We start from the raw sequence: 24473 nt of genomic DNA, 5'->3' as shown, positions 1-24473 counted from the left end.
GCTGTCTACTCTCTTCACCTCCCACCCACCCTCAGGCCACTGGCATCCATAAGTAAATGACAGATTGGACTGGAATAAAAAACAGAGGCGAATTAACACCCCCTCTTAAAACTTCATCTCCTGTGTTCTTGGTCATCCTTCCTCTCAGTCAGTAGAAAAAGAACAGAATGCTTAGTGTACTCTGCCAAGTGTTGAGCAAATTGCCCAGGGCAAGTAGCCATGATAGAAATCTTCCCTTCTGTGGAAATTTTCTAACGAATCCGGGGGTTTGTAGATCCGAGATAACATCGAAGTTGGCATAACTGTATGCAACCAGTGGATGGATCTTTCTTTCTCCATTGACTCGACCAATGTGCAAAGCTCTTTATCAAACTTTTCGCTAAGGAGAATTAATGGCTTATTTCAGAACTGGCTTTCAGTTTTCTTCAACTGGCTTGCTACAGTCAGGGAAGGAATACCAGCACGTATTTTAGTTGTGGAATGGAATCACCCTGATAAGCTAATTTTGGCTAAAATGTATGGATTTTGTTCTCTAAATATTGTTGAGATCAGTGCGGGCTGTATTTCAGACCTCATCTTGCTTACCAAGACTGGAAGGCTCTCGCGAAATCTCACAGGAACTCAGACAGCACTGTGAAATCTTGGCGAGAGCCTTCCAGAGCACAGTTAGCAAGGTGGGGAGCTTAAAAGCTCTCTGCCTTGCTTGGGGGGTTAGACTCATTTGGGAGGCTGACTCTAGAAGGTAAGATTGTTTGTGTCTGGGCAGTTACAAGTTGGTTGTTCAAGTATATGTGTTTTTGCGTATACAGCCCATGCCTAAAATGTAGTCCCCACTTGTTGCAAGTCGACTGTATAATATTAGTTTATATCTGTTTCTTTGTAAAAGTGACACCGCCTTAAATGAGTGATGCTAAATGGGTGTGTCCATAAGGGCAAACCAGATGTGGCCCACCAGTGAATTGGTCAAGGAAGATGGGAATTGTAGTCCAGCAGCTTCTGGAGGCACCAGGTTAGTCACTCTTGCTGTAGAAGAATATGGGATGGTACGAGACCTGTAGGAGTTTGTTTACTTCTTGTATCACTGGCACAAAAATCTCAAAGGCACAAATGATCAGGCTGTTTAAAGACACTTTAAATTTTGGGGCTGCGCTCTTAAGATGTGCTGATGAGTTCAGTGCAGCAACACTCAAGGAAGAAAACAAAACCACAGAAAAGGGTTAGCTGCGTGATTTACAGCACCTCTGGGGATACAAAGCTCCTGTCTGGCTTTCTGTGGCTGACCAACATCCTACAGTTCAGTCATGATCTGAAATGAAACCCATTTTACATAACTCTTATTTAGTCTGTCCTGAAATGAAATTAACTTTGTAGAAGTTCAATGCAATTCTGCAAGTTCAATAAACTGACACAATGATTTCATTTTAAAGAATTCTGCTAGCAGGCTGCTGCATTCAACAAAGACTGGATTGTTTTGTGGCAAGATGCTTCAAATGTTCTGGGCATGTGGCTGAGACTTGGCCACTTACCTGTAGCATATGACCAGGCAATAACAAAAACAGTTTGTCAGTCTATATATAAAAATATTGTTGTAATGTATTTAGAAAGTGAGAAGCAGTGATTAAGCCATGTTAAATTAACAAAATTAGATAAGGTAAGTTCCCTCCCCTCCTATTTTCTTGTCACTTTGTACAGTTTTTTGGCATTCTCATTCCTGTAAAGTGAGCCACGTATACCTTTTGATTAAATACATGAAGATAATGTGGCTCAAGGTTCCTGGAGTAAGAAATAATAACAGTTTCATAATATAGAAACATTGCAAGTATTTCGAGGCGTTTCATGGTTTTCCGCAGCTCCCCCCCCCAAAAAAAAAATTCAGTATCTAAGGTTTCATAGAAATTTACCATAGAACGAAATGAAGGTGTTGAATACCAAACTTCTCTGAGCCCTTTTAAGGAAAGTATATTTGCTTTATTTATCTTAATGCCCCTCTTTTTTACCCTATTTTTTTTTAAAAGCATCTAATAGTTCCTGAGAACTGAAGTGTGAAGCTTTTCTTACTCTCTCAAAATATCTGCTAACTCAGCATGTGTACTGTCACAATGATATCACTAACGGTAATACTAATAGATCAATATACAAATGGTGATAGGAGGTTCTTGCTACAGGGTTATGTTCCTTTGTAAATCAGGCAGGTAGGATGATGCTTAAGCTGCTCCAAAATGGGGCAGCAAGATTGTTAACTGGGACTGAAATATGATCATATTATGTCAGTGCTTTGTTGTCTTCGTTGGCTTCCAGTTCATTTCTTGCCCCAAATCAAACTCTTGGTTTCGACCTACAAAGCCCTGCATGGCTTGGGACCAGGTTACCTGAAAGATGGTCCCTTCCCATGTACACCTGCCAAGACCTTGAGAGCACCTTTAGAGTGTGTCCTCTCCTTTTGCTTTGCGCTGTGCTTGGATTCTCACATCCCTCAGAGCCAATTTTGGGGGGCGGGGGCGGGGAGAATGCCCTGTTGCACTACTGAAAGTCTTTATGTGGGCAGCCACAAACAGGACTAGTAGGCTCCATCTCATTCTCAGCTTTTAAAAAAAATGCAGTGGCTTTTCTTGGATTTTATTCTTCTGCTGTTTATATTTTATTTCTGTGCTTTACGGTTTTAATTTTTTTACTGTAAACCGCCCAGAGAATATTTTATTAATGCGGCAGCACAGGCAACTCCCCATTTGTTTGCATTTGGCACCCATGCAACTGCCGACGTGCGCACCGTTTTCAACACCGAAAGCGAGCAGGTTTGCTTTACGCACACTCTGCCAACGTGCATGGTACCTCAGAATGCAAGCGACACGCAAATAGGGAATTCCCCGTATATAAATAATGCATATACATAAATACAGTGGTACCTCCGGTTGCAGACGGGATCCGTTCCGGAGCTCCAGTCGGATCCCGAGGTTTCTGCAAGCGGAGGGACCGCTTCTGCACATGTGCGCGGCACGGTAGAGCGCTTCTGTGCATGCGCGTGTGCCGAAACACTTCCAGGTTTGCCGCTTTCGCAACCTGAAGTTTACGTTACCTGAGGGTAACGTAAGCCAAGGTGCTACTGTATATAAATACGAAGAACAGCTTTAGTGGCATCTGCCTTCTCAGTGACCTGGCAGAATGTGTGTCCTTGTGATGCTGAGGGGTTTTTGTTTTTTGTTTGTTTCATTTTAATAAAAACCACCCTTCAGCCAATTAATTTGTGACTTTCACACTTTCATCTTAAATATGTTCATGTGTTTACAAGTCTCTGCAAATGCACTTGCCATATGGAATCTTTGTAATGAGCATCACAAACCAGCAGTTTTCCTCCTGGCGCTTATAATGCGCCAGTGGGTGTCAAACTGAAACTGAAACTCACCGGCCCTCCTTCACAGGTCTAAAACCGTGGAACCAGGCCTTTTTGCCACAGTGCCAAGGGTTTCACTTGCTCCTCCTTGTGCCGTGTAGTCTCTGTAGCATTAGCAATGGGTGAGAAAAGGACAAGTGAGAGTTAAGTCGGGGTGCTGCGTTTGTGCTTCCCACAGTGCATGTTTGTAGGGAGTGTTGTGATCCACCCAGTCAAGGGGCAGACAACATCAGGAAGAAAGTTAATACCATAAAAATATATTAGTTGTGTTTTCTGGAAAGAAAACACTATAAATAAGTCAGAAATTAGATCGTTATAACAAAAGAAAAAAAATACCTATGGAAAATCGTGTTTTAAAATTTTCTGCTCTCTGGTGCATTCTGGTGTTGCGTTCAAATCGTTTTTTTTTTCTTTACGAACATAGCTGAGTCCTTGAGGTATTACAAAAACATTGGAAAACAAGGTGGACATAAATGGCATTCTTTTTCCCAGGTAGTAATGGACTGTATAACAGATAAAGGTAAGCGTGTTGTAGTTATTATAATAGGATAGGAAATGGTCTAACTAGGGAATGGATCTGATTACATTTTTTGGTACTGACATATTTGGTGATGTAATCTGTGTTGCTTTTGGCTTTGCTGTATGCAGAGGTGTACCTAAGGTCCCTTGTGCCATTGGCAAGAAGCTGTATTGGCACTCTCCCCAGGAAAACAGCAACACTTTACTGCACACCTTTGTGCCATGGTGCGTGAAGAACGGGAAGCTTCTCCCACTTTTGATCTAGACCACAACTGTGGTGGCATGTCATTGTACACATATACATAATGCGCTCCATACTCCATAGATACCGTAGGTGATTTTTGCCTCTCCCCCTGGGCATGCGCTCCTGGCATGGGCCAGTTTCGCCAGCACCTAGGTAGGCCTCTGATTGTTTTGTCCTCAGTGTAACAAAACTCAGTGGTGATATACGCGTATTGCAACCAAAAGAAAATATTTAAGCATAGCATTTGCACTTTATCTAGGCGCTTCCTCTAAATGACCACAGGTTTGAAAATGTATGGCAAGTCTTGCTCTTTTATTTGTGAACAAACCAAGTCCTGACGGTTTAAAGAGTAAGCTGAGATAAGCAAGACATAGGCTAAACATACTCGAGTGACTACCCAATGTCAACAGATGCAGAATAGTTCCAATTAGTTTTTTTCCATTAAGTTTGATGGGAGGTGGCTTCCAGATTTCATTGTATGAATGTTGAGACAAATTATATTTTAAAGTGTCAGATCAGAAGTTGGGGGGTTGATTCATTTTTTAAAAGCAGAATTTTATCTTGCCTTTTCCTCTGGGAGTTTGGTCATCTCATTTGATCCTCCCAACAGCTTGGTGAGATCTGTTAGTCTGAGGAATAGCGACTAGCCCAAGGCCATCTGGTGAACTTTGTTGTTGAGCTGGAATTTGAACTTCGTTGTGAAAACACCACATTCCTGTTGCTTTCAGTGTGTGTGACGCGTGGGTGTATGAAGTTGTATAGATGGTATAACTGCTGCGGTGGTTTTTCAATAATTGTGTCTGCTGAACTTCTACTTTATTGCAATTATTATGATTATTTATTTATTACCCACCCTTCACTCTGAGATCCCCGGGGCAGATTACAGCATTTAAAACACAATATGAAAAACAATTTATCTTACCTTGTACATCGTAGGTTTCTCTTAATACTGTACATTTATTTTCATTTTTGTAAAATCCCTGATGATGATAGTATTGGTATTATTACTACCGCTACAACTATTACATACAGCCTGCCCTTCTTCGCAGTAGATCCCAGTAAGTAGGAAAATGTAATTACATAAACCTATAACAATTAATATAGAACCCATTTAAACAATAGGACCAGCTAAAAAACACAGCTAAGTCTGAAAAAAAGCAGCTGACTAATACTGTAAAACATAGGAGTTATACAAAAGAAACTTCCACAGTAGGACTTTGAGCTGGATAAAGCAGGGGAGAGACGGGTGTCTTGCCCCCTTTTTGTCCCTCGGCGCGCAGAATATCTGGAACGAGACTGTAATGTGGCTTGACATTAAACCAAGATGTTCATGCTGGTAGTGAGGATGCAGTGTCTTTTCCAGTATTTCAGGGCCACGAAAAGGCTGAGCCTATACCCTTTCCAAGGCTATTGTTTCAGCAAATTCAGTATGTTTGTGATTAAGTCAGCAGACTGGTGAACATGAAGGGTGTGCTGTTCAGTGTGGAATCACTTCCATCTGTTGCAAATTCTTGTCAGATGTTGGGAAAACAGCAGGCAAACGCTAATGGCAAGTGGTTCTATCCATGTTCCAAGGAGACATTATTTGTTGCATAGGCTTATATTCTGCTGTTAATTGAGTTAATGTAGTTTGTTGTTTTTCGGTGTGCTCATTTATTTGGGCTGCAGTCTGGAGAGCTAACTGTGCATCTAGCAAGGCCTTGTGCTTACGTCTTGCCGAACAGCAGCTTCCTGCGATGGCTCGCAGCAAGCCATTTTTGAAATTCTGAGAAATTTTGAAAAGCAGCTTGCAACGTTGCTGTGTGGGTGTGGAGCTGCCCTCCAAAGAAAAAAATGGAGGGTCACTCAGGGCACCTAAAGGGAGGGGTGAGGATCCTGCTTCAAAGGACTAGGCACTAACAGTAATTAAAGTAATTAAAGAAAGGAGGAGTGATCCCAGAAAAGGAAGATCTGTGTTTGTTTATCAAGATTTAAGTACCAGGTGGCTACTGTCTCCTACTTTCAGGAGATTGGTACTAAAATAAGCATAGACTCAAGCTGATTGGTAGGAACACACCCTTTAAAGACAAGTGGAGTGGGGTTTAGCCATGCTTACTGCACAAGTAGTGTTTGATTTCAAAACAATGATTGAGAATCAGCATGCACAATGAGTTTCAGAAGAAAAGCACCCCATGAAATCCTAAACTCGTGGTGACACTTTGCCCATTCACATTGGCTGAGTTTAGATATAACAATAAACAATGGTTTGTTGATAAGTGCACAAGTCGTGAACTCATGTGCTCCTCTGCTACAGCCTCAAAAAGAAAAGTGGAAGCTTCTGTTTCTGATTTCAGTTAACCACAGTTTAGCATTGTGCCCCTACCCTAAACAGTGGTTAATATACATTATGGTGAGCTGAAACAAGTTGCCACAGTGATTAAAAGACAGTTTTTATGACTTGTTGGATTGTTTTAACTAACCGTAGGTTAACTGCAGTTTGTAAAGGTTCAGAGAACTGTGGCTAGTTTAAAACAGACATTTTAAAAATGAACTCCTCCTACTGGCTACATGGTGATGAGGTGCACGTGAGCCCCAAGCTCTGGAGGGTTAGGGGACCCCCTGGAGCAAATCGGAGGGCACATGTAGCTAAAAGGGATAGGAAAGGGAGGGGAGGGGAAGTCCCATTACATCTGCTGGCACAGTAATCGGGTTTTACCCATAATGTCTCACTATCTGGTGAACCAGTTCCTTACCTACGGTACAAGACCTAGTGCAGTGTGGTGAAGAGGTTAATAATAATAATAATTTATTATTTATACCCCGCCCATCTGGCTGGGTTTCTCCAGCCACTCTGGGCGGCTTCCAGCAGAAATATTAAAATACAATAATTTATTAAACATTAAAAGCCTCCCTAAACAGGGCTGCCTTCAGATGTTCTCTAAAAGTCTGGCAGTTGTTTTTCTCTTTGACATCTGGTGGGAGGGCATTCCACAGGGCGGGTGCCACTACCGAGAAGGCCCTTTGCCTGGTTCCCTGTAACTTGGCTTCTCTCAGCGAGGGAACCGCCAGAAGGCCCTCGGCACTGGACCTCAGTGTCCGGGCAGAACGATGGGGGTGGAGACGCTCCTTCAGGTATACTGGACTGAGGCCGTTTAGGGCTTTAAAGGTTAAGCTGTGAACTCCCAGCTGAAATATCATTTCTGACATTATCTCTCTGTTTTCCCCCCTGCCCCATTGTCTGCATTGTGGGGGGTAATAACACTAAGTAAAGATATTTTAAAAGTCAGAGTTTTTATTGTTCTATTATAAAATTGTTACTTAAGAGTTTATGTTTGAAATATGTATATTTTATTCTATTTTATTCACCAAAATATATTTTGAATGTGGGGAATAAACTGCTCTTCTTTTCTAGTTTGTAATGATTTTGACATTATTCTGTATATTATATTATTCAGTTTTGTAATGATGCAGTGTTTTTACTGCATAATACAGTGTTGATTATTGATAATGTGAGCCAGTGTAGATGTAACATCATTTGCATGAGTGTGCCCTCTTCCCCAGGGACACTGAACCCATAGAAGGTAATTTGAAATATCAACATTCAGTTTTAAGCTAACCGTAGTTTCCTGTGACATCCAAACTACAAGCTCTCACGCCAACCACTTGTGTAAGCAAGCGTCAAGTCTTTTGTAGTGTTGCTGATGAGTTGTTGGTACATGTGCATATCAAAATGTGCTCGCATCAGTTCTCTCCTCCATCCTCCATGGGATACATCCTGAGAAAAGCTGGGGTACTCTGAATAAGCAACGGAAATGTAATATGTTTGTATATGAACACCATGACTTAATCACTGCAAGTCTGAATTGCCTAATCAAACTCTGGAGTAACTAATTTACTATTTTTAACATCTGTATCACTGGAGAAGACCATGAGTTTGAAATACATTTGGCAATCATAACTGTTATTCACCATACATACTGGAGATTTGAACTGTCATTCCCTGCCTGTGCCCAAGGATATAGTTTTTCAAACAATTTGTTGAATGTATCTATTTTCACTGGCAACTGTGGGACCAGATGTGCTCCTTAGGTGTCTGGTTTGGCCAACGTTTGCTGATCCCTATTCTAGGAATTCTATCCTGAGATCAAGAAGTTTCTATACTACAGATAGATTTTGCTTCCACATCCTCGGAACCTAGTAATTGGGCACCTTGAGTACCAAGGAATTCATGCAGCCATTATTATTATTTCCCATTCTGTTATTTACATCCTAATCAGTTGTCTTTATTTGCTGCTGCTGCAGCAGCAGCAGCAGCACAATGAATGAAGGTCTTTCTTTCATGAGTTTACAAAGATGCTTAAGCTCCCTTGTTGATTTATATTTGTTTAGAGCTCTGAGGGGGGAAGGTTTGAGTTGCCACGGTAGAAATAACTTTGCTTTCAGAAGCACAGCATACTGCATAGCAAATCTGTTGAAGAGGGTGGAAACAGACAGGAAGGATACTCTTGTGGTTATTATGTCTGTTGCCATCACTCAAAAGGCTAGGTTTCCATTTTGCTTGTGCCACCTACTTCCATTTATACTGTACTTCACTCTTAAGACTTTTATGAATAAGCCATTTACGACCTTATTTTCAGAGATCTTGTTTTCAAGACGTTGTTCCAGCCATTTCTGTATGGTCCAGCTTTTTATAAGCTAATAGTAGTATAGTAACATTTTTCTATTTCACCCAGGCAATTTGATTTTCTAACGTTTGTGAGTCTAAATTCTTACCTACATGGTCACTATAGAACTGCTATTGTTACTGCAGCGTGCTTGCATGTTTGTTTGTCTGTCTGTTTGTTTGTTTGAAACATTTCTATCCTGCCTTTCACTAAGGGTAAATAACAACAATAAAGGCAACAGAATATTTATAAATTGGAAACCATCTACATAAGCTGACCTGTTCCCTCCCCGTCCTTGGTACATCCTTGGTGCAGGTTGCCCCTCCTTACCCTTAACCATGGTTTAGAAAGCATTAGTACCACCTGTGGCTAACACTAACCTCTTAACCTGGGTTCAAAAACATGTTGTCAAATTAAAGCTGAGATTTACTTATTTAAATATGTGTATTCCACCTGATGTTGGTCTGACGCTCAACATCAAAAACACTAAGATCATCACCTCCTGGCAAATAGAAGGGCAAGAAATGGAGGCGGTGAACTTTCTTGGGTTCCATGGTCACTGCAGATGGTGACAGCAGTCACGAAATTAAAAGATCCCTTCTTCTTGGGAGAAAAGCAATGACAAACCTACACAGCATCTTAAAAAGCAGAGCCATCACCTTGCCTACAAAGGTCCGTATAGTTAAAGCTATGGTTTTCCCAGTAGTGATGTATGGAAGTGAGAGCTGGACCATAAAGAAGGCTGACAGCCGAAGAATGAATGCTTTTGAATTATGGTGCTGGAGGAGACTCTTGAGCAGGGGTCAGCAAACTTTTTCAGCAGGGGACCGGTCCACTGTCCCTCAGACCTTGTGGGGGGCCCAACTATATTTTGGAAAAAAATATGAACGAATTCCTATGTCCCACAAATAACCCAGAGATGCATTTTAAATAAAAGGACACATTCTACTCATGTAAAAACATGCTGATTCCCGGACTGTCCGCAGGCCGGATTTAGAAGGCGATTGGGCCGCATCCGGCCCCTGGGCCTTAGTTTGGAGACCCCTGCTCTTGAGAGTCCCATGGACTACAAGAAGATCAAACCTATCCATTCTGAAGGAAATCAGCCTTGAGTGCTTACTAGAAGGACAAATCGTGAAGCTGAGGCTCCAATACTTCGGCCACCTCATGAGAAGAGAAGACTCCCTGGAAAAGACCCTGATGTTGGGAAAGATGGAGGGCACAAGGAGAAGGGGACGACAGAGGACGAGATGGTTGGACAGTGTTCTCGAAGCTACGAACATGAGTCTGACCAAACTGCGGGAGGCAGTGGAAGACAAGAGTGCCTGGCGTGCTCTGGTCCATGGGGTCACGAAGAGTCGGACACGACTAAACGACTAAACAACAACAATTCCACCTGTTATACACAAGGCAGTACACACAAACAAAAGAAACCAGAAGTACCATAAAACTACAATTCATTATAAAACAGCACCCACCGCATCACAGGTAGGGAAGTGAATCTGGCCAGTGGCCCAGATTTTTATTTTCCCCCATTCCCCGCAGGCCAGCAGGTATGACTGGTGGGTGGGGAACTCTCCCGTCAATCACCTGAGGTCAAAATTATGTTGGGTGATCCATTTTTGCCTGCATGGCTTGAACTTGAACTGTGTCAGCAAAGGCACAGCGCTTGGCAAGCTCAGACAACTAGCTGATTGCCTGCGCTTGCCAAGCCTGGCCAGAGTGATTCTAGATAGATTGTAAGTGATGCTTCTGCTCTTCTTGTCTTCACTGCATCTCTGCAGCTCCTTTAGTCTGTGCGTGGTTAGATTTAGCACATTTTTGTGGCTGGACATTTGGAGCATCAGGGATGCTTCAAGCAGGTGTGAAACAGCCTTCATGCCTTCTCTTGTCTCTAAAGTAGGCCTCTCTGCTGGCAACCGCAGATATCAGTTCTAAGAACTGGCAACTTTTTCCTCTATGTAGTGTTGCTGCCAGGGTAGGACTAATTCAGCAGAATTAGCAGCAAAGCTCTCTAATCACAGCAAGGCTAGCTTACCAAATGCAGAAGAATGTGAAGTAATGCACATTACAATCTAAAGGGGTGGGGGTGGAACTTTAAAGACCATTAAGTCAAGAGTCTAAAATTACCTAACTGCACCAGTGTCTTCATTTAATCCCTTCCGTGTGTGGGATTGCATGGGGGAAAGGTCTCTTGTGAGCCACTTACGGAAATGCCTGTCTGTGTACAGCCCAGTTCACTGGAGAAATCTTGGAAGAAACTAGCTGCATTGCAAGTGTAAAGTGGCCCTAAAAAAATGGGAAACAAAGGTATCATTAGAGAAAAACACAGTTCTAAACTGAATTAAATGTATGATGATCTCAGGTTTGGACTGCGGGGTGAACAGCATAAGAGATCACTAGGCACATATATAGACTATTTACAGCACTTCACCTCTGTTAATTGGAAAATACTGGCACACCCTTACTTTACTATTTTATATTTTCTGAAAACACAATATTTTATTTTACAGATGCTTCATTAATAAAAGCACGACAGTAATAGTGTTGCATTTCTAGGACATAAAAGAGCTGCAGAGAAAAACATAATAATAAGCTACGATCTCCAGCATTCACTAAGGTGTTGTGTAGCATTTCATTACTTTCTACATGTTGTAAGTGCTGAAAACCATGCTTTTCAACAACTTCACTCCAGAACTTGATGTTCATGAGACTGGTTAAGACTTTCACAAATGCACGTCCAATATGTCATGAGCTATTAATATGTTATTTCCTACTAGGCTGGTGAAGCTTCCTTTTGAATATTTGTGTGTGTGTGTGTGTGTGCGCGAGCTCAGGATCCTAACAAGGAATCTTTTTATCCTAAGTGGAAGTGACTTCAGTGCAAAATACAGCATGTAAGCTACAGTGTCTAGTGGCTGATCCACCCTAAGCTATTAATACTAAAAAGTGTTTTAACATATTGAGAGCCCTAATATTAACCAATCCAGACAGAAAACATCTTATTTATGAATGGGAACACTTACCGGTAGATGCGGTAAGGTGAAATGACTTTCCATGGCAACTCTGCCCTGAATGCAGAGAATAACGTTTGGTAGCCTTTCAGTTTGGGCGTAAATTATATGTTTCTCATTTATATTTTAAGGGAGAAATGTTTGGTGCAAATTTAGATAAAATTTCTCTCAAAAGGAGTGTGGGAAAAGTTGGTCAGTTACTGGTAATAGTTTATTTTTTATCCTGATAATTTATGTTTCTCATATTGAGTGCTCTCATATCAATAAGCAGATGCAAGTCTCTAGAACAATATATCTTCCCTGCCTGCAAGCAATCCACATCTAGAGGCAGAAGTTCCTGCTTAATAAACTGGACAGATGCATTTTCAAAATAGCTGTTCCTTGAGCTTAATATTGTGGCAAAGATCCATAAAATTACCAGAACACAGACGACACCTTTAAATCTACGGTCTCATAGGCAATATTTGTAGAAGTAATTTAACTTTTTCTTTGCATCAGTTTCCTAACTTCAGTAGGAAGAATGTCTGCCTCCAAGGGTTGCTATGAGTCTTAGTTAATATTTGTAAAGCACTTGACGATAAGTAAAAAATAAATATTAAGTACTTGACAAAGAGCAAAGGCTTGGCCTTGCTCCAGGTTGTAAGTAACTCATCTTCCTTAGCCTGCCAAATGAATCTAAACTAGTCAGCGATGAGACCTGTTGAGTAAGACATTCTGTCAGTGTGCAGCTGGTAGAGGTGATATAGACGGAAATTATGAATGTGGGGAGGGTTGGGTCATGGAGAGGTTTCCTGCCTCTGCTTGCTGAGGCCAACCCCAATGCAGAGCCCCATTGCCAACTTTATTTTAAGTACAGTACAGTGTACATTTAACATATTACACATGCAGGTATAGCACATCTATATCTCTGTCATGTTTTGGTTGTGCCGAAAGCCTCCTGTGCTCCTGTGGTGCAGGATTGTCTAAATTTATGACTGTAGGCTTTGGTTGCCCCAGGCTTTGCTCTCCTCCCCACAACAGCCCCAGAATAATTCAGTGTGAGGTGAAGTGGCTTGTCCCCAGAATGTGGTCACTTTCTGAGTCACATAGGGAAGGGCCATAGGTCCATGCTAGAGCATCGGCTTGCATGCAAAAGGTCCCATTTTCAGTTCCTGGCATCTCCAGGTAGGATTGGCATAGAGCTCTGCCTGAAACGCTGGAGAGCCACTCCCAGTCTCTGTGGACAATGCTAAGCTAGATGAAGCTAATGCTCAGACTTTATAGAAGTCCTATGTTCACTGACCTGTTAAAGCTCTTTTTGTGTGTCATTCAAAATCATTAACTTGCTCATTTCAGAGTAGCAGAGGACAATGAAGGGCCCTGCCCTTCTGAGTATCTCTTTCCAAGGCTGAGATCATTTCCATATTCTGGCTTTTCCCAGGACCATAAAGAGAGAAACCATGTTGTTTGTTTGTTTGTTTGTTTAGTCATTTAGTCGTGTCCGACTCTTTGTGACCCCATGGACCAGAGCACGCCAGGCACTCCTGTCTTCCACTGCCTCCCGCAGTTTGGTCAAACTCATATTGGTAGGTTCGAGAACACTGTCCAACCATCTCGTCCTCTGTTGTCCCCTTCTCCTTGTGCCCTCAATCTTTCCCAACATCAGGGTCTTTTCCAGGGAGTCTTCTCTTCTCATGAGGTGGCCAAAGTATTGGAGCCTCAGCTTCTGGATCTGTCCTTCTAGTAAGCACCCAGGGCTTTCCAGGGAGTCTTCTCTTAAACCATATCAGTCTCCAAATCTTAATACTTTTCTGTGTCCATGCACATAGATCAACAGATCATGAATGGTATGTGGAGATGCCAAGCCATTTAATTCTGTGCTTCCTTCAGGATGGCTTCCGCCATATTTCCAAGTGTGTCGGTAGCATCCAGTTGTCCATGAGACTTTCTTTTACGTACACCAGATTGTTTCTTTTCCACACAAGGTGTAAAGAATGGCTTGATGTCATCATTTGTTTTGACAAAGCAAAGTGTTTCTTCTAATCACAACTTGTTTAAACAGTTACCTGTATTAAGAGATAAGTAGCTATTTTATCCCTGACACAATCAGATTACATAGTGCCATGCTGCAACAGTTTCTGCATGGGAGGTAGGATCAGGAAAACTGAACAGGTTTGGCCTTGCCATGTGTTTCATAGTAGAAAAGGGAAGGAGGGAGGGATCCTGATAAACCGGGACATAGGAAGCAGCCTTATAAACAAGCCGTACTGCTGAGCCACCTAGCAGCTAGCTGAATATTGCCAACACTGACAGTCAGAAGCTTTCCAAGGTTCAAGACTAGAGTCCCTACCTGGAGATGCTAGGATTGAACCTGGGACCCTTTGTACACGAAGCATGTGTTTTGCCACTGAGCTGCAGTGCCCCCTTAGAGAAGCAAGAATTCTCTGGGAAATATGCACAATTCAAATACACTTTGGGGTACTTCTACACAGCAGCCATGCTGGAAAAAGGAGGACTTAATGTGTTTGTCTCCTAATGCATCCAGTGATTGCTGAATTGTTGTTATCATCATCAGTTTATTAATCACCTTCTCTACAGCTGTCTTAAGATGTTACACAATACAAACAAAAACAGTTAAAAACACAAAGAAGTAAATATATTTAAAACAAAACTGACTCCACTTATCCAGCTGCAAAATGAAAGGTCTTTCATTGTTTCCAGAAAGTGCAAGCTTCTCTCATATCTCATCAGGACTGCTATTCCATAGAATGGGGGCAGCCACACTAAAGGCCCTGCTACAAGATACTATGGAGCAGGCTTCTGAGATTGTTGGAGCTTGCAAGAGAAGCTCTTCTTGCAGACCACAGCCGTCTCCCAGGCATATAAGGGATTGTTTATCAGTCTTGGTAAATATAGCTAAAGTGCAGAGGAGCTGAAAGAAAAGAACTGGTATCTGGAGAGGAGGGGAGCAACTTATTTGGAGCCAAAGGCAACTAACTTAAACATGGGGTGGGTTAATAATGAGTTTTGTTTGGCCGAATTTGTTTTCTTTTTGTAGAATTGCCAGAGGCTACCAATGCATTTTAACAGTGAAGAGCACATGCCGTTTAAAGTGTGTTCAAGGATCATCTCTTAAGGGATGGGGAACTTGTGGCCTTCCAGATGCTCTTTGACTGCCAACTCCAACTCCATCAGCCCCGGGCAGTGTGGCCAATAGTCAGGGATGATGAGGGTTGCAGTCCTACATCGGAGAGTAACAGCTTCTCGATCCCTATCTTAAGGAATAATTAAACTGTTCTAACTTACCTTGAGTACACACTCTTGACTGTCTTACTTGATCAGATTAAGGTCTACCTAATAAATCCCAACAACTGTTAACATGGCTACTGAAAATTAGACAGTGTCTACTTTCTGCCCAGCTCTGCTTGGCCGTACTTTGGATAAGCTCAGGTTGGGGTGGGTCATTGGCTGATAAATATTGGCTCATATCTGTTACATACAATTAAAGCAAATGTATTTGTTAATAGTATATCTAACTTGTGGATTTTATATCCATGTAACTATCTTAGCTTTCCTGAAAGAATCTTAGGGTTTTTTAGTTGGGTGAGAATGTGGCAGTGCCTTATCACACAAAGTTTTTGTGATTTCCTTGGGAGATAGAATGATGGTTTAAGGTCCGTTTAGATGGATCTTGAATGCTTTTTCATGCCCAGGCAAAGAAATAAGCATTACAGTCATACCTTGGATCGTGATTGCCTTGTCTCCTGAACAAATCAGCTCCCGAATGATGGAAACCTGGAAGTGAGTGTTCCGGTTTTCGAATTTTCTTTTGGAAGTCGAACGTCTGACTTCTGATTGGCTGCAGGAGCTTCTGCAGTCAATCAGAAGCCACAATTTGGTTTTCAAACATTTTGGAAGCCAGATGGACTTCCAGAATGGATTCCGTTCGACATCCAATGTACGACTGTACGTGCAATTGTGTGCTTGTTCTGAGTGAATGCCACTGAATTCAATGGAGCTACCATGTTTCTCTGAAAATAAAGACACCGTCTTATATTTATTTTTCCTCAAAAACAACAACAACACTATGGCTTATTTTCAGGGGGTGTCTTGTTTTTTTCCCTCCTCCTGCCGCGGCCAGCATTGCTGCTGCGCCTATCATTATGTCTTATTTTCGGGGTATGACTTATATTCCTTGAATGCTTAAAAATCCTGCTACGGCTTATTTTATGGCTACGTCTTATTTTTGGAGAAACAGGGTAATTCCCACATGTTTCAGCCTTAGAATGTTCTCCTGTAATTCTTCTAATTCCTGTAATTCTAAATCCACTGTCCAGTGATTTACTTTTATGTGTCACGATTTATTTTTATGTGTATCTGAGGAAGTGTGCATGCACATGAAAGCTCATACCAAAATAAAAACTTAGTTGGTCTTTAAGGTGCTACTGAAGGAATTTTTTTATTTTGTTTCAACTCAGACCAACATGGCTACCTACCTGTAACGAAATTATTCCTTTGTCTTTTTTACCATTAATACAATATGTTGCAAATGTCACATAGGAATAATATAAACCAGTTGGCCCATTACAAGAAATAAGAAGTCATTCCTTTGCAAATGGAAGAAAAGAAATAAGGATTCTTTGCTTAAATCTCATTTTGTCATCCTAGTTTCTGTGGGTTAACACGATGCTGAATTACTGTTATGAAAGGTTGGAGAAAACAGCTACAGTTGGACGTAATGTAGGAATGTGCAGTGTAAGCTTCACCCCACAGCTCTGTCAATGCCCTTTAATTCATCCATTATTCTGGACTTGGCTGCTTGCTCTTGAGTGATGTCTTTAACTCTGTGGTGGTGAACTGTGAATGGGGTACTTATGAAAAGTGCCAGACTGATAATCCTGGAATATGAAGTCATTGCTTTATCCATATAATGCACAGGTACTGAGTAGGCAGCAGTACTGAAACCTCACCATGCTATCCCACAAAATAACTTGGGGTTGACAGGAAAGCTTTCCCACTCTGCTTGCATAATCCTTCATGTCTACTGGAAAGAGTAACCAGAGGTTGCCAAAGCTTTGCAAAGAGAAACAGGCTGCTTTTCTGTGACAAAGTGCTGTTTACATGATAACAGAAGTTCTATTGTCATGTGTTGTATGTATTAGTCCCTGTTTCAGTTTTATTAGTATCATTATCTTCATTAATTCACATATCCTGGTTTGCTTCAATAAGTTCATGCAGACCCCCTTCCCCTTTTATCCTTTGGTTAGGCTGAGAGATAGGGGACCCAAGTCCACTCGACAAGCTGAGTGAACATTGGGACTTGTCTCCCTAATCCAACACTCTGGCTCTTTTTCCTCCCCCTTTCTCCATGGAATCTGCTCTTTCACCACCGGGAGCATGTTTCGGCAGAGGAGGCCTACCTAAAGTAGATCTCTCCTTGTCTCCGGCCTCCACAGAATCAGGACATCCTGCCCTCAGTTGGCAAAGCACAGAGTGAACCAAATAGGGTTACTCTGGACAGACTGATGGCATCATTTCACTTGATCTTACAACTAACCAAATCAGTTTATATCACAATTGGAATATGAGATACAGGTAACTTATAACAGAGGGTTATACTGTGGTGCCTCGCAAGACGAAATTAATTCGTTCCGCGAGTCGCTTCGTCTTGCGATAATTTTGTCTTGCGAAGCGCGGTTTGCCGCCGCAAAAAAATTTGTCCTGCGAAGCACGGCCATAGAAAAGTTTGTCTTGTGAGGCACCAAATACATCGCAAAACGCTTTCGTCTTGTGGGTTTTTCATTGCGCAAGACATTCATCTTGCGAGGTACCACTGTATAGTCAAAATAACGCCTTATTTATTATTTATACCCTGCCCATCTGGCTGGGTTTCCCCCACCACTCTGGGCGGCTTCCAGCCTTGGAATTGTGCCCATGTGAGCAAATTACCTTCCGGATCTGGTGCACTGAAACCCTTACAAGATCTCACGGGACCACCCACGATCTCATAAGATGTCAAAAGAACCTTCCGTAGCCCAGTAAGCAAGGCACAGAGCTTAAAAGCTCTTTCCACACCAGGAAAAACCCTGTGCAAAAAGAGCTTTTAAGCTCTCTGCCTTCCATGCATCAAGTATGTACAGTTGAAAATAAACAAGGTAAAATAAACAAGCTAAAAGTACATAAGTTGCAAGTTGCCTGTATTGCTAAAAAGCTTGGTTCATCTGGATCTGTACATTCCCTTAGAGTGTCTGCATGCGTAATTCAGCTTTACCCTGAGCTGTAAGAGCATCATGGTGGTCCCCAGAGAAAGCCTCTGTTGCATGAATTAGCACTGATCCCAGCACATGCAAGTCGCAAGCAATTCTGTTTGTGTTCGCAATTGTCTCTAGTAAAGATCCCAAGAGTAATATAGCCAATTCTCCACCTGTAAGATACAATGGTGCCTCGCTAGATGAAATTAATTCGTTCCACAGGTCCTTTCTTATAGCGAAAAATTCATCTAGCGAATCCCATAGGAATGCATTGAATTTTTTTATAAAAAAAATTTGCCCATAGGAACGCATTAATTGAATTTCAATGCATTCCTATGGGAAACCGCGATTCGCTAGACGAATTTTTCGTAAAATGCATTCGTCTAGCGAGGCAAGCTCTGCTCAAAAAATCCTTTCGTTAAGCGAAAATTTCGTTAAGCAGGGCGTTCGTTAAGCGAGGCACCACTGTACATGTTCATTTGAATGTGTGCAGTGGTGCTGCAGCAGGTCTGGTAACAAAGAGAGAACTTTATTAGCATCAACATTACTTAGCATTTGGTGCAGATGTCACACTAGACCATGGTTAGGAGTCAACAAGGGAAGGAAAGGGGAAATTCTGCTGAAGAAGAGGGAACTAATGGGTGCACAGCCCAAAACATAGAGTTGCATTCAGTGTAGTACTAAGGTTAACATATTATCAATACAATGAATTTTCCTTACACTACAGAAAGTTCTCTTCCCCCTGCACTCCAGAGTTTTGAAATTTAACAGGATATAAAATGTTAAAATGAACCTGATAGGCCAAATCTGGCACAAATGAATTGCTGTACTCCATATGTTTTATCACAGTTTTACTGGGTCTTATCTTTGTCTCTTCTGGGTGGCTTTACTTTCTAAGAAAATTGAATTTATCTCAACATTGTTCTCTGCAGTGAGGACCTACGGAAGGAAGTGCGCCAGTTGAAGCGTGAACTGTTAGCAGCAAAGCAAAAGAAAGAAGAAAATGCCTCCAAACTAGAGGAGAATAAAATTGAAGGTAAGAGATATAATAAAGGCAACACATGTTTACACTTGTATACCACTGCAATGGAATAACTTTCTCAGGAGGACATGGTGCCAAGTATCCTCAAGAGATCCAAATACCTTGTTCATCCTGTGTTCAAAAAAATACAATTTTTTTCAGTGCCGAAACCCCAGCCAGTTATTATCCCATATTTAACCTTCCTTTGCTAGTCTGTTGATTTAGACTGTCTCTCCCAACCATACTTTTTACAGAAGTATTTATTGAAATGTTGTCAGGGTACAAGATCTTAAATAAACTCTTGTGTCCTGATCTCTTCTAACCCTTTATATTTTATTTATTTTTATTCTATTTATTTTTATTGCATCTCTGTTCCGCCTTTCCTTGCAGAACTGTAGCACTTCCATGACAACTTATTTATTCTTTATTTATTCCTTATAATTTACGTCATCTGACCCCACTGTGTTAATTCCTATGCTCCGTGCCAGCATCTTCTGCTGCTGAAGCAGCAAATGCCACCAAAATACAAAAGTTATCCCCCTTTCAATCTTTCTTTTGTAACCTCGCTGCCAAAACAGCCTAGGGTTTAAAAATGCATTAAAATACCTCTGACTGTATGGTACAGAATGTGTGCAAGAGTCAGACTTCATAAACCTAATTTAAACAGTGGGGTTATTGCTGATGTTACGCCATCTGAAATAAAAACAACAAAGAGCCTTGTGGCACGTTAAAGATGAACAAACATATTGTGTCATAAGCTTTTCTGGGCCAGAACGTCCTTTGTCAGCTGTTTTGGTAATACTTAGTTTAAGGAGAAAAGGGATATTCTTGCCATAGCAGAGCTAACACCCTGCCTAATGTGTTGTTGATGGGAAAGCGGTGACGAAAGATTGGAGAACTTTAGCAGGGATGGCCCTCCACATGTTGTTGGACTCCAACTTCCATCAGCATTAGGCAGTATGACCAGTAGTCAAAGATGGTGCATTGGTAACCTTGAGGCTGTATTACTGTAATGCGCTCAATGTGGGGCTGCCCTTGGGTCTGGTTTGGAAGCTCCAGCTGATGCAGAATAAGGCGGCCAGACTGCTGAAGGAGATTACTGGTCAAGAACATTCATACCATTGATAAAACAGTCACACTGACTGCCCATCTACTACTGAACCGGGTTCAAGGTTCTTGTATTAATTTGCAAAGCCTTCAGCAATTTAGGTCCAATTTGGGTCCCCTTAAACCCAGCTCATCCTCTGAGATCCTCTGCATAGTCGTTCCCTGAGTTGGTGAGGCTCATTTGACAACAGCAAGAATAATGAGTCCTTAGTGTCATCAGCCTAGTCCTGTGGAATATCCTACCAGCTAAGATTCAAAAGGAGCCTCCTGTGCCAACTTTCAAGTGCCTGCTGGGAAATTTCTATTCCGCCAGGCCTATACAGGCAGTTAAGAACACATCCGTTCCATAAAGGTTGATTGGTGTCTGTTTTTAACTATTTTACGGTTTTATATTAATAAGATGAAATTATGGGAGCTGGTGGGCCACTGTTACCCCCCCCCCCGGTACTATAGGGAGTCAAAGAAGAGACAACTCCCAAAGAATTCCCTCATATATAGGCGGAGACTCTGGTGATCACCAAGTCCAGTGAAGGTGAAATTGAATGGACACGGGCAGACACACATTCATGACTGAACTCAGAAACTAAAGTAGAAGGCTTGGGGATCCCAATGTGAGATAGCTGTCTGGTGAAGCAACAGGCCATGTTGAGGCCTATCTAACTACCGTACAAGGCCAGGCAAGATAGAAGAGGAAAGCCCCAGAGTTTGTGGATGGCACTGTCTTAGATATTTTTGGCTTCTGAGATGAAATATTTTCAGCCTCATTCATGCATATCTAAGAAGATACAAAATGATACAATCTGACATTCCGCATCTCACCCTTTTTTTTTTTACCATTAAAGAACAGTAGTGGTGGGATACCATTTTTTCTGTAATGGTTTGCCATAAATTATCCTGAGCCTCCCTTCGCATCTCACTTATCCAGCATTCAGTAGGCTGGTCCTTTTATTTTTGTTTTTCTTATGTCCTCTTGGCTAAATTATATTTCTAAATCCCCCCTCTTGTGTCTTTGAGGTTTTTTGTGCTTTATTCAGATTGGCAGCCAATAAAGCTGAGCCCCATACAGATGTAGGTTTAGGCAAATTATCTAATCTGCTTTCAGAAAGGTAAGGTGTAAGTTCCTTTCTGGTGCATTATCAAAACAATGCCTCAGTTGTGAACTGACAACATTTAGACTAGAAAAGGCAACCTGAGCTTTGAAAATAAAGAGGGGATTAAAACCAGTGGTTATTTGAGATACACCCCAGGCAATTCAATCATTTAGAAGTTTCTAAGAGCCATCTTAAGATTGGATGAAATCAATAACAGAGCTGTGCATGTAGAAACTGAGATGCCTGCACCCGTATTTGTGTTTTTAAACGGAGCTTGGTGTTTTTAAAACACATTATTTTTATTAGAAAATGTTGATCTTAAGCCTTAAAAGATGTCCTATCACATCTGTTATGGGTAATATGCACTCAGGTACTTTCAAGGGCATCAAGCTAAGAATAGTTTTGAGCAATATGATATGCCTTTATACATTTGAGCAGTAACTTACTTCTCTGTCCTATTTGACCACTACCTACCTCAGGTAGGGTGTGTGTGTGTGTGTATGTGTGTGTGTGTGTGTGTGTGTGTAAGACCTGAGATGAGTAAATCCATTCCTGCGTCAGGTAACATTGATATATATTGTGGGACTGGGTGTAATTCCAGTTCCTGCTTATTTCCAAGTGGGTGGAGGCAGAGATTAAGAAAATGTGGTGTAGTAGTTAGAGCAGGGGTGAACAATATGGTGCCCTCCAAATGTTGTTAGACTCCAACTCGCAGCAGCACCTTTGACTCCCAGCAGTACCTGTGAAAGTCATGACCATCTAGATTATTATTTTTTAATATAATCAGAGGTTAGGCATGTACAGATTGACACAAGTTTGGAAACAGACGAATTCCTCATGATTGTATTACACACGTCTTCATTCAGAAATCTGCTCCATTTCCATATCAGTCTTAATACACACACAAATATATCACATTAAAATTCATATTTAACTACATATTTTATTTCAATATATGTATTTCTATATTGAATACACATTGTTAATTAAGGGGAGGGGTTGAGCTGGGAAGTGTATTACAGAATTGAAGTGTGAAGGAGAAGTATACTGATTCACACATTAGTCTAGGAAGTGTGGACCAGGTCACTTTCACTCCAGAATTTGCAAAAATCCAAATCTTAAAGCTCATCCCCGTCAGCTGCCTCATTCTTTCCAGCCCTTTGGTGCTTTATGACTGTATATTATTCTACACCTTCTAAAGGTTTATTTTGAGTTTTATGTCAGTCACCTGAAATAAACACCTCTGACGTTTACCTTGAAAGTACCTATGGTGGTGGTTTTTCCAGCAACCGTTTTGCGCATTATGTTACATCTCTTCCTCTTTTGAAAGAAAGAAAATAGCCCAGGGGGCAATAATAATTTCACATACTCCTTGTATAAAGGGACTGGCAATGTTTCAAGATTTGTCAACGCTGTCCCATCAGATTACTACAGAACCAAATGCTATGGGGCTGATCAGAATCATTATTCCTTATTTGGTGCCAGCATTCATGTTGATGCCACTACTTTGTTGTCATACTTGACCCACCTTAATCCCACCAACAAAGATCTTCCCATAAAGCGCATGTGTGTTGCACAGAACCTGGTTCCCCTCTTGGTCCCTAGGAACATAAACCACCACACCAGTGTGGTATAGTGGTTAGAGTGTTGGGCTAGGACCTTGGAGAACTTCTGAGTTTAGATAGAGCCATCTTAGTGGTAGTTCCCTCTGCCTAAGGAGAACTGTCCACTCACCACCACTCCTTGTAAGTTACTTAGAAATTTTTGGTTAGACAGTCTTTTGGTTAATTGTGAGATCTGTTCCTGGTGTTTGTTTTGATTGTGATGGACTGTCCTATTCTTCTCTGATTTTAATGAGAAGCTTTAATTTGGACCAGGATATATGTAGCATCTGGAGACTGGGGACACCTGAAGGACAATTGCAGAGGGATTTAGACCTAAAGATCAAATTAGTTTGATATTGCCAATGATGTGGCTCTCCAGACAAGCTTGAACAAGAAAAATTTCTGCTGTCCTAAGTCTAAGGAGTTTGGCTCTAACATACAGTATTTGTTTGACTTATATTTTGTAAACAGTTCTGATTTAGCATGAGGGGGGAGGCAACAGAAATGGTGAATATCAAAATCTATGACAGAAGGTGGAAGGAGTTTGGTCTGTTTACCTTGGAGAACAGACAATTAAGAAATGATATGAGAGCCATCTTAAGACATTTGAAGTGCTATTACATAGAGTGTAGAACCTGGAAGAACAGGCTAAAAATTTAAAAAGTTATTTCATCTAAATATTATGAAGAGTTTTATGACAGTATGAACTGTTGAACCATGGGATGGGCTGCCTCAGAATGCGGTGGACTCTTCTTTATTACATGTTTTTAAGCAGAAGCTAGATGACTACCTGTCAGGGATGCTGTAGTTGTGGGTTTCACATATTGGCTGGGGCTGGACTAGTTTGCCTTTGAGGTTTGCCTAACTCTGATTGCATAAAATGGTGAAATGCTCCAGCCAGCATGGTTAGACCATAGGTTTGCAACATAATTTACAGGAAGGCTGGACGATGTTCATTAAATAACACTTGCATCCACTTTAATGGCATATGAAGCAGTTGTTTTAGATTACTCCTCAAGGAATAGAGATCCTCAAAACATGTTGCAGCTATGTTTACTAGAAATGAGGTACTTAATATACAGTTAGCATCAGTTGCTTCTGTTTCCTTTTTTCAGTGTCCAATCCTTTCTGGCCCTGATACTTCATAGTATTTAGGCAAGTATGGATTGAACATCACCTGCTCTTTTTAAAAAGAGTTTTGAGGGGATATTACATGTGGATTTTGGCAAATAATTTCAGTGTGAATTTTTCACCAAAAAAAAGTAGTGAGGGATATTTTCCATATGCAAACAGAAAAGGCTTCTCCCCTTTGTCTGAAAATTAGTTCATGCTCATTACCTTTAAATATCTGTTGGGTTATATTATATGAGAAACCCTTGGGGGGGTTTCAGTGCAGTGTAAAGTGTCTTAATTTTTATCGCTCTTTTTGTAGATTCTCAGTTGAGATTCCCCCACCTCTTGCTGCCCTAAGGGCAAAAGGTCTGTCAGTTGAGACTGTAAATATGAAACAGAGCTCTCTGTGTGTTTTTATTTCCCTTTTCTGTTTGGAGCCTTCTCTCCAAAGACCTGTCAGCCTTAGGTCTTGTGCCATCCATTTTAAAAAATTGACATC

At 41.3% G+C, this 24473-nt stretch overlaps 1 protein-coding gene across 1 annotated transcript in view; it reads left to right on the top strand.

The window, feature by feature from the left end:
• CWC27 (CWC27 spliceosome associated cyclophilin) overlaps positions 1–24473 on the top strand; it is a 111155-nt gene that overhangs the window by 55069 nt on the left and 31613 nt on the right. The window contains exon 11 of the mRNA XM_035100352.3: positions 18971–19074. Coding sequence (XP_034956243.3) covers positions 18971–19074 — 104 coding nt within the window. The remainder of the gene's footprint in view (positions 1–18970; positions 19075–24473) is intronic.

The sequence above is a fragment of the Zootoca vivipara genome, chromosome 10 (assembly GCF_965207765.1).
Source record: "Zootoca vivipara chromosome 10, rZooViv2.hap1.1, whole genome shotgun sequence".
Lineage (NCBI taxonomy): Eukaryota > Metazoa > Chordata > Lepidosauria > Squamata > Lacertidae > Zootoca > Zootoca vivipara.
This window is presented reverse-complemented; position numbering and strand designations above follow the sequence as displayed.